Below are 10,797 nucleotides of genomic sequence, written 5' to 3'. Positions count from 1 at the left end.
CTCCTTTCAGAAACTGGGCCAAACAGCAGTTTTTCAACATCATAATGACCCCAAATACACTGCAAAGATGGCAACTATGGCAAGTATGTCTCCAGACCTGAACCCTATTTAGCACCTGTGGGGCATTCTCAAGCGTAAGCACTTTTGTACGTCGCTCTGGATAAGGGCGCCTGCTAAATGCCGCAAATGTAAGGTGGAGTAACGCCGTGTGTCTTACATCGAGCAGCTATGTGGTGTCATTTTGGAGGAGTGGAAGAGGATCCCAGCAACAAACTGTGCAGCCCTGGTGAATTCGATGCCCAGGCTAAATAACAATGGTGCTAAAGTCATTAGCAGCAATAACAATGGTGCTCACACAAAATATTGGCACTTTGGACAGTTTTGACGTTCACTTTTGTGCAGGGTGTACTCCTTTTTGTTGCCAGCTATTTTGACAGTGATTTATGTACTGTCCTTTTTTTTTTTTGAGGACAGTAAATATGTACTGTTATACAAGCTGCACATTGACCACTTAAAAATATATCCAAGTTTCATTTTTATAGTATTGTTCCTAGGAAACATATACTAAAATTATCCTGAAATGTGCATCCTTGTGAAGAATTGCTTTCCAGTCTGAAATGCGTGTTTGTATTTGGATGGACTTTTTAAAAAATCCATTTATAGTCATTGAATAATAATCAGTCTAAAAAGCCTCCAGTGCATACAGACTATGTGCCTACTTGCAATACTCTTAAAGATTAAATTTAGTGTGCTCTATGTGCCAATTTGTATTCAAGCACACAAATGCTGGGGCTCATTTCAAAATAATTGTAACATCATTATTGTTGTGCTGGATAAAGGTGTCAAAATATGTAAATGTATAATTTTTTTTTTTTAATATCTAATTGTTAGCCTCTTATGCATTGCACTTGAACTAGTTTATTTATTAAACAAGGCACAAACAAATATATCTTTAATATATATCAAATTCCTGCCTGTAGACAAAAGGCAGGAATTTAATATATAGTGCCTTCATATAATTGATAGAGACTTTTGATACAGCGAAGATATGCATTTACTGGCAAATGATTTTAAATAAAATCACACAAACATATAAAACAGTTTACAATGACAGTGTTTGTGTGATCCATTTTATATCAAAACTAGCTATCCAATAGAATCATTAATTAGTATGTCTAAGTTGGTAATGACTTGAAAAAAAAAAAATGAGGGGCCTTTTCTTATTCTGCTATTGTTCAAATAACCTTATTACACTCTCTCTCTCTCTCTCTCTCTCTCTCTCTCTCTCTCTCTCTCTCTCTCTCTCTCTCTCTCTCTCTATATATATATATATATATATATATATATATATATATATATATATAATGACTTTTTTATTATAAACATCAGGGTTGGGCAATGATACACCAAAAGGTATTTTTTAATAACATACCAAAATTCTTAGTATTTTTTCTAGTGTTAAAAATAAACTAGAAAATAAAGCAGCCACACCGTGTCAAAATGAACTACTTTATTTTTGTATTTAAAAATTTAAGAAATACTAAAAAAATACTTTTACAAAGGAGCATGAAATTCTACGCAAGCCTTCCATCAATTGGACTATTATATCTTTCCTTTACTATTACCCTGACTCAGTTGATTAAGTAAACAATGTTTGATAGCAACAACTTTCCTCTCTCAAGAGTCATGCATTAAATCTGACATGCAACCAGTTAACAGATCAAATATTCACATACATACAAGGCTGCATTTTATGATGTCATTATGTAGAACTTCTTACAAGGTATTTTACAGTATTTTGATACAAAATATGAAGCCAATGTCATCAGCCCTAACAAATACAAATTACAAAATCTTATTTTACATTTGAAATAATGAAATAAATACTGCCCATTCCTAATAAACATAATGGTGAATAAACCTGACAGGCAGTTATTTTGTTCTCTTTATTATTAACGTATAATGGCAAATAAGCCCCCCCCCCCCATATTAATTAGCAAAGAACTCATTAATATCAAAAGTTTTTCTACATATTGACGGAGGACTCCTTTAAGTGTTCATTTCCGACGACTGAATTCACGTGAAACCTTTAATATTGGAAATAGGTTCCGGGTTGTGATGAATGTGTTACTCGTATAGTCAGAGCGCATGCGCAGAATCCATGCGCATGCGAGTTTAATGCGTCGACTGCGCCAACTAGCGGTAGTAAATTGTTGTTGAGCCTACTACTGCTACTGTTGCCTGCCATGAAGTCATTGTGACATATAAACGAATAAGTTAAGGTTTAGTTTAGTTTGCAGCTTATATACATATATATTAATCTATAAATTCAAAGGAAATATAGTTGAACAGGATTTAAAAAAATGAATATTCGCAATGCACGGGTGAGTACATGGTCATGTAGTATTTGGTACCAGGCTAAGCGGTGAAATTAGCCGAGGCTGTAGCGAGTTAGACTGGCTGTTACCTATATGGATTCACTATACTCGCTCTTGAAACAGCTGCTCAGGTCGATTGATACGACATAGAGCGTTAATGTGTAGTAAAATGACTCCAAATAGCTTGCGTTTGAAAAAACAATCAGTTCGTGGTGTAAATCTGTAGCACGCTAAGGCTAACTTACATTAGCTTTTGCTGAAACGCGTGCGCACAGTGTTTAAACATGCAATCAGTCAGTATCCACGCGTATCTTATCATTCTGTTGTTTAATGTTTCATTGACAGCCAGAAGATTTGATGAACATGCAGCACTGCAACCTGCTCTGTCTGCCAGAAAACTACCAAATGAAATACTACTTCTACCATGGACTGTCTTGGCCACAGGTCTGCTCAAACCTAACAATGTGAAAATAATCATCCTCGTGTATATCTGTGGTTGACACAATGTTGTGTATTTTAGCTTTCCTATATAGCTGAGGATGAGAATGGAAAGATAGTGGGATATGTTCTGGCCAAAATGTAAGTTAAAAATAGTTTGATTTGGTCTCTTGTATGATTATCCACCTGTGCCATTAAGTTTGAAGTTATAATTGTTCTTCAGGGAGGAAGATCCAGATGATGTGCCTCATGGACATATTACATCATTAGTGAGTAGAAGTAGTTGTACAACTGGCAATTGTCTTAGTCCCATGTTGTTGAGTTGTAAACTATTTTGTTTCTGTCTATTATCATGTAGGCAGTTAAGCGTTCCCACAGAAGACTTGGTCTGGCTCAGAAGTTAATGGACCAGGCCAGTAGAGCCATGATTGAGAATTTTAATGCCAAATATGTATCTCTTCATGTTAGAAAGAGGTATGGTCATCACAGAACATGCTTTATTTTTTTAACATATATATATATATATATATATATATAAATATAAATACACACACGCACTGATGTCTGTTATTGCTTTGTTTTTTTCAGCAACCGGGCAGCTCTTCATTTGTACTCCAACACTCTCAAATTTCAGTAAGTATCTTGCTGTTTATTATGTCTTTTGTGCTATGTAAAGATGTTCATGACCGGCTGTTCTGTGCTACTCTAGAATAAGTGAGGTAGAGCCAAAATACTATGCAGATGGTGAAGATGCATATGCAATGAAGAGGAACCTCACACAGATGGCAGATGAGGTATGTTTGTTGGTGAAAAAATAGGAAGTATATTGGTGCAATATGACTTCAGTGCAATCTCCCAGCCAGCGTGCCTATGTTGGTTCCCATGTGCATTTGAAACGGTCTTGAAACTGGGGTCCATGTGGGAAATCTGACTTGGGCCCACAGCAGCTCACCACCTCCAACATCAGACTTGAGTGAATGTGTGAGTGAAAGGGTGGCATAAAAAACATCGAACACCTCACTTTACCAAAATACTATGGAATATAGTACATAAATTGTGACATAATCCAAACGCAATTGCAAATCTTGCATTACCGTTTGCATTTCCACTTTTGTGAATGCACCGTTGCTGCCAAATTTCAACTGGACAAAGTTCATTTGCAACAGCTGTATTTCTTGTGTATTACAAGTTTTGACCATGTCATATTTCGATAGCAATATTAATTACGTTTGCTTTTTCACATCCTATGTGTCACATGTGTAGCCTGCCAAAACTCGGATGGAATCACAATTCCTTTTGCATTTGTATTTCCAAAGCATTGCACGCTCCATTTGCATATTTGATGCCTTCGTGCTGAAAGTTGTCAATCAAGTGTCAGGGGTTGGACTATATTATTGGCCCTGTTTGTATTGGGAAGTGACATCACTCACAGTCGACGACCAACATGGGAAAATGCCAGTAATAGACTATTTTGCAGAATGTTTTGAACAATGGAGGTTGTTGTTGAAATTGTGGAGGACATTATAATGCTCATGCAGCATGTTGATGAAATTCATACTTTACATTGATGAAGGTAAATACAGTTTTCATAAATGTTTAAGAGAATGACCATTCGCAAAAAAACCACCCTCCTTGGTTACTGTTACTATGTTTGACAAGCCATGCCACAATGACAAGAACGCCTGCCAGTCAAGCTCTTTGCGAAGGGTCATAACCTCCAGCCACACTGAGGTGCGAGTGTGTTTGCTTAAACATGTACGTAGATCATGAGTTGGTCCACTATCAGCTGTGGCTGGCAGGCACTACAAGTGTCTTTGTGTTATGCTATCATTGTTAACATGTAGTGATGCTGTTGTGTAGCTGCAGAAACCTGGTGTGCGTCTGTGGGGATCTGAAATACCTCAGTCACAGACAGTTGCAGTCACGGAGCTGGTGCAGAAACTCTCAATGCAGGATGGAGAGAAGGAGGGTGATGGAGACAGTGGAGGAGAGAGCAAAGAGATGAGTGAAGTAAGCGAGGCTACTGAAAGTACAGACGTCAAAGACTCATCCTCTGATTCCTAAACAGCTTCATATCATCTGTTTCTCATCTTTGCCATCCTGGGATTTTAACTATAGTACATCACAACTTTTGGTTAATTTGGCAATGTTATTATGTACAAAGACACAACTTGCTACAAGTACTTGTGACTATGGGGCAATTTTTGCCCAGTTACTTGTTAATAAAATTTGATGCTATACATAATGTGTAAAACATTTGTTATTGCTGTTTTCATCTGCACTGTGATTTTAAAACATTTTATAATTTGCAAACAACTGCTGTACATCAACCAGTTCGAAGGATGTACAGTTGGTTTATGTAAAGTATCAAATCATGTCAATAATACATTTGAAAAGAAGGGGAAAAAAAGGAATGCCCTCCACATGGTTGTCTTCAGTTTTAGTATCCTCAGACATGGTCATAGACCCCCACCCTTTTAATAACTATGATGATAAATTATAAATGATTATATGTTAAATGTTACTGCAACTGTATTTAACATCATGTTGTCAGGAAGATTGGCATAATTCAAAAGTGCATAATGAAATATGGATTAAACGTCCCATGCATCTTAAATGATTGAGCACATGAACATATCAATAAAGTCGAACGTGAACTTGAAGGATATAAAACAAATGTTTAACAATCCTCCTACAGAGTTTGGCTAGCAAAATGTCACGATGTACACCGACCATAACATTATGACCAGTGAGTAAATAAAACCATTTCTTCATCATGACACCTGTTAGTTGATGTGTTAGAAGCAGGAAAAAATTAGTTTGAAAAGGGTCAAATTGTGATGGTGAGACAACTGGGTCAGACCATCTCCAAAACTGCAGCTCTTGTGGGCTGTTCCTGGTCTTGAAAATGCTGCCTAATGTATCCCACCAACTAACAGCTGCCATGATGAAGAGATAATCAGTGTTATTCCCTTCACCAGTCATAATGTTACAATGTCTTAATGTTATGCCTGGTCATGTGTGTATTTTATTTATATATATATATATATATATATATATATATATATATATATATATATATATATATACATATATATATATATATATATATATATAAACACACACACACGTCATATATCAATAATCGATAATTGCGTTAGGTCTATAAAGTTCGATCAGATGATACGAAACTTGCAAAACAATTTTTCCACTCACTGCTCAAAATGGCTTCACCGGTCTAACAATTCTACAAGATTTGTGAAAGACATTTTGAATTTATTCAAGTAAAGGAATATGAGCAGTTTTTAAAGTTGATTGGATAGAGCTAAGAGAGAAGGACAGTTCTGCAACTCAAGTGCGATTCACTCAGCTGCCAGTAACAGATATGTTTCAAAGACCGCAATCCTACTGCAAGGACAGTAAGAATGATAAAGAAATAATGGAATTCATATGCCTCGATCATCAGCCGCTGTCTAGAGTTCCGGGTGGAGCGCGGCCCTCTAGTGGGGAATAAGGACATGACAGGTGGGGCGCAATGAACGGTCATTAAAGCAAGAAAAATTAAAACATCAATTAGGACACCTAACACAATTAGACATAAATAAAAAGGTAAACAGATAACATAACATTAGAAACGGTTGATGCAGCTTCCGGTGATCGGTGATCAGCCAAATCAAAATGAAAACTTTGGAGTGGCCTAGTCAAAGTCGACCTGAATCCTATTGAGATGCTGTGACATAAAAAGGCAGTTTATGTTTGAAAACCCTGCAATGTGGCTAAATTACAACATTTCTGCATAGATGAGAGAGCAATTCCTCAACAGCGCTGTAACAGACTCATTGCAAGTTATCGCAAATGCTTGATTGCAGTTGTTGCTGCTATGGGTGGCCCAACCATATATTTGGTTTAGGGGCAAACACTTTCACACAGGGCCATGTAGTTTTGGATGATTGTGTGTGTGTGTGTGTGTGTGTGTGTGTGTGTGTGTGTGTGTGTGTGTGTGTGTATATATATATATATATATATATATATATATATATATATATATATATATATATATATATATGTATGTATGTGTGTTTTTATATATATATATATATATATATATATATATATATATATATATATATATATATATATATATATATATATATATATAATGTATTTGTATCATACAAATAAATAGTTAAAAAATCATACATTATGATTTCTGGATTTTTTTTTTTTAGATTATGTAACTTACAGTGGACATGCACCTACGATGACAATTTCAGACCCCTCCATGATTTCTAAGTGGGAGAACTTGCAAAATAGCAGGGTGTTCAAATACTTATTTTCCTCACTGTGTACTGTATATGTATATATATATATATATATATATATATATATATATATATATACGTATATATATATATATATATATATATATATATATATATATATATATATATATACAGTACACAGTGAGGAAAATAAGTATTTGAACACCCTGCTATTTTGCAAGTTCTCCCACTTCTGACCACATGACTTTCTCCCATGACTCCTCTGGATCATCCAAATGGTCATTGGCAAACTTAAGACGTGCCTGGACATGTGCTGGTTTAAGCAGGGGAACCTTCCCTGCCATGCATGATTTCAAACCATGACGTCTTAGTGTATTACCAACAGTAACCTTGGAAACAGTGATCCCAGCTCTTTTCAGGTCATTGACCACCTCCTCCTGTGTAGTTCTGGGCTGATTTCTCACCTTCCTTAGGCTCATTGAGACCCCACGAGGTGAGATCTTGCATGGAGCCCCAGTCCGAGGGAGATTGACAGTCATGTTTAGCTTCTTCCATTTTCTAATGATTGCTCCAACAGTGGACCTTTTTTCACCAAGCTGCTTGGCAATTTCCCCGTAGCCCTTTCCAGCCTTGTGGAGGTGTACAATTTTGTCTCTAGTGTCTTTGGACAGCTCTTTGGTCTTGGCCATGTTAGTAGTTGGATTCTTACTGATTGTATGGGGTGGACAGGTGTCTTTATGCAGCTAACGACCTCAAACAGGTGCATCTAATTTAGGATAATAAATGTAGTGGAGGTGGACATTTTAAAGGCAGACTAACAGGTCTTTGAGGTTCAGAATTCTAGCTGATAGACAGGTGTTCAAATACTTATTTGCAGCTGTATCATACAAATAAATAGTTGAAAAATCATATATTGTGATTTCTGGATTTTATTTTTTAGATTATGTCTCTCACAGTGGACATGCACCTACAATGACAAATTTCAGACCCCTCCATGATACTTATTGAAATACTTATTTTCCTCACTGTATATATATATATATATATATATATATATATATATATATATATATATATATATATATATATATATATATATATATATATATATACACTGCCCTATAACATATATATATATATAGTTATGTTAAAATTTGCTTTAAGTCCAATTCTCTTATACTGACCACTGGATGTTCATCATGGCACTTCAAGGCAAAGAACTCTCTAAAGATTTGAGAATTAGTATTGTTGCTCTCCACAAAAATGGCCGAGGCTATAAGGATCGGTAACACCCTGAAACTGAGTTACAGTACAGTGGTCAGGGTCATGCACAGGTTTTCCAAGACGGGTTCCACTCAAAACAGGCGTCACAAGGGTCAGTAAAATAAGATGAGTGTCAGGTACAGAAGCTGGATTTAAAAACACAGACACGAGTGCTGCCAGCATTGCTTTAAAGGTTGCAGAAGCGGAAGGTACGCTTGTCAGTGCTCAGATCATGCACCCCACACTGCAACCAGTCGGTTTGCATGGCCGTCGTCATAGAAAGAAGCCTCTTCTGAAGCTGGTTCACAAGAAAGCCTGCAAATGGTTTGCTGAAGACAATCTGTTAAAGATAATTAATTACTGGAACCATGTTCTGTGGTCTGATGTGGTCTTAGTCTGACTAATAAACTTGTTTTAGTCAACCATGGTGGTGTTGGTAGCATCAGGGTCTGGGGCTGCATGAGTGCTGCTGGTACTGGGAAGATTCAGGTCATTAAGGAAAACATGGATTCCAATATGTACTGAAGCAGAACATGATGCCCTTCCTTTAGAAACTGGGCTAAACTGTAGTTTTCCAACATCCAAGGTTCATTTCTACAGTGGGGGAAATAATGATTTGATCCCCTCTGATTTTGTAAATTTACCCCTTTACAGACAAATTAACAGTTTAGAATTTTTATGGTAGGTTTATTGTTTTATTTTTTAAAAGAGATAAAAATAAATCCATAAAAACAAACATTAAAGAAAGGTTATAAATTAATTTGTATTTGATGGAGTAAAATAAGTATTTGAACCCGTACTAAATTAGCAAGAATTCTAATTTAGACTCCCACACACAAATTAGTCCTGTACCTTCAGGAAAGTACTCCTAATATCAACAAATTATGTGAATTAAAAACACTCGACACTGTTTTTTTTTTAGGTATATTTTTACATTCTTCCACAACACCTGTATTAAATAACGAATATAATGACAACAGTGATGAAGAGGCAGGTAATAAAGCTGATAATAAAGAGGCAGGTAATAAAGCTGATAATAAAGAGGCAGGTAATAAAGCTGATGATTTTTATCTGAAGTTATTGTGCAGTTTATCTTCAGTAAAAGAATGTTTTGAAACTATTTGCTTTAAATCTGTTTCTAATGTTCAGTAAAGTTCTTTGAACACACTCTCTTTTGTTTCTCAGTTGTATAAAATTTTTTTCATTTTCTACAATTCTATGTTTTATAGGCAATTCATACAGCTACAGATTTGCACAGGTGGTTTAATTTAATCTAATTTATTCAGGACTCCATAGTCCAGGTGTTAGTAAATTTGTCTTAGATTAAACCCTGTCTAGGAAACCGTCCTTATTATATTCCCACCCAAATGGATTTGGAATAAGTCATTCAATATGCAACTGAAAAATTTAGGAATTGTTTTACATGCACAGTATATTTAGATTAACATTATTATAAATATGAGTAACTTCGATGCAAATACTTGCAGGCAATATATTGCTGAAGTTTGAAACCCATTTAGTTTTCTCCCTTGAAGTGCTTTTCTGCATTATAGCCTTTAGTAGGTGAAAAGCATATTAAAATAGGATGATTGTCTGAAAATGGCACACAATGAGAAGAAAGATATTGATCATGTCACCAAATAGATTAAAACTGAAGGAACGAGTCTGGTTTAAAAATGAAAGAGGTTTTTCCAGCTTGCCTGGACATTCCATCTTTTTCAAGTATGTCCCAATTTGGCTGCTGTATGTTGCTGTTTATTAGGTCTGTTTAGTTTTCAGGTAAATAATGCCCTCCTTCATTGTTATTGAGATCTAATTATGCCCTATTTTTTATGTAAATGTATTCAATTAAATCAATCAGAAAGGTATATTATTTTAACTTTATTTTTCAAAGGTTACTTGACAGTATATTGTGCCATAAATAATTGAATATAAATTAGTGCTATTGACACTCCTATTGCCATCTGACATCCACTTGAAATGTGCTACTATTGATTTTCTTTTTTCTTTTTTTCTTTTTTTTCTTTCCACATACTCTCAAAATTATTTTCCGGTTATGCACTGACATGACAGCAATTAATGTGTTTCAGAATAGATTTTCTACACAACTGTGATTTACATCAAGTATAGCACACAGTTATTGATTTTTACCTTGCATTTAAGACAAAAATAGGCTATCACTTGTCATTTTTAATTAGGCAGCATGATGTGTTTTCATATATGCTGTGTAATTGCATTCACTATGCTATGGATCTCTGTGAATTATGGATAGTTTAAAAATGTTGATCAGTAGTTTAGGTTTACTGTGAAAAATTTCTATGCTATAATTACTATTGTTTTGTGGGTCAAATTAAACTATTTCAAATTTGAAAGAAAAAAAAAATGCATGAAAATAAATTTAGGGCCAATCCAACCCCTCCCTGATGGTACTGCAT

General features: G+C 35.3%; 2 protein-coding genes across 2 annotated transcripts in view; both read left to right on the top strand.

Annotated features, from left to right (window-relative positions):
* LOC310715085 (uncharacterized protein) overlaps positions 1-10,797 on the top strand; it is a 401,686-nt gene that overhangs the window by 115,772 nt on the left and 275,117 nt on the right. The gene's annotated exons all lie outside the window — the stretch shown is intronic.
* naa10 (N-alpha-acetyltransferase 10, NatA catalytic subuni) lies at positions 2,134-5,061 on the top strand. The gene is made up of 8 exons (XM_083521633.1): positions 2,134-2,384; positions 2,724-2,822; positions 2,899-2,957; positions 3,040-3,085; positions 3,175-3,290; positions 3,405-3,449; positions 3,526-3,610; positions 4,677-5,061. Exons 1-8 carry the CDS (start codon positions 2,364-2,366, stop codon positions 4,878-4,880), a joined length of 675 nt encoding a protein of 224 aa, XP_083377759.1. The 5' UTR covers positions 2,134-2,363; the 3' UTR covers positions 4,881-5,061.

This window comes from Silurus aristotelis (assembly GCF_946808225.1).
Source record: "Silurus aristotelis genome assembly, chromosome: 19".
Lineage (NCBI taxonomy): Eukaryota > Metazoa > Chordata > Actinopteri > Siluriformes > Siluridae > Silurus > Silurus aristotelis.
The sequence above is the reverse complement of the archived record's forward strand: the minus strand, read 5'-3'. Positions and strand labels throughout refer to the sequence as shown.

Coding starts and splice junctions, on each gene's coding strand:
- naa10 (XM_083521633.1), top strand. CDS start 2,364: ATGAATATTCGCAATGCACGG. Junction 2,958..3,039: donor GGATATGTTCTGGCCAAAAT/GTAAGTTAAAAA, acceptor ATTGTTCTTCAG/GGAGGAAGATCCAGATGATG. Junction 3,086..3,174: donor ATGGACATATTACATCATTA/GTGAGTAGAAGT, acceptor ATTATCATGTAG/GCAGTTAAGCGTTCCCACAG.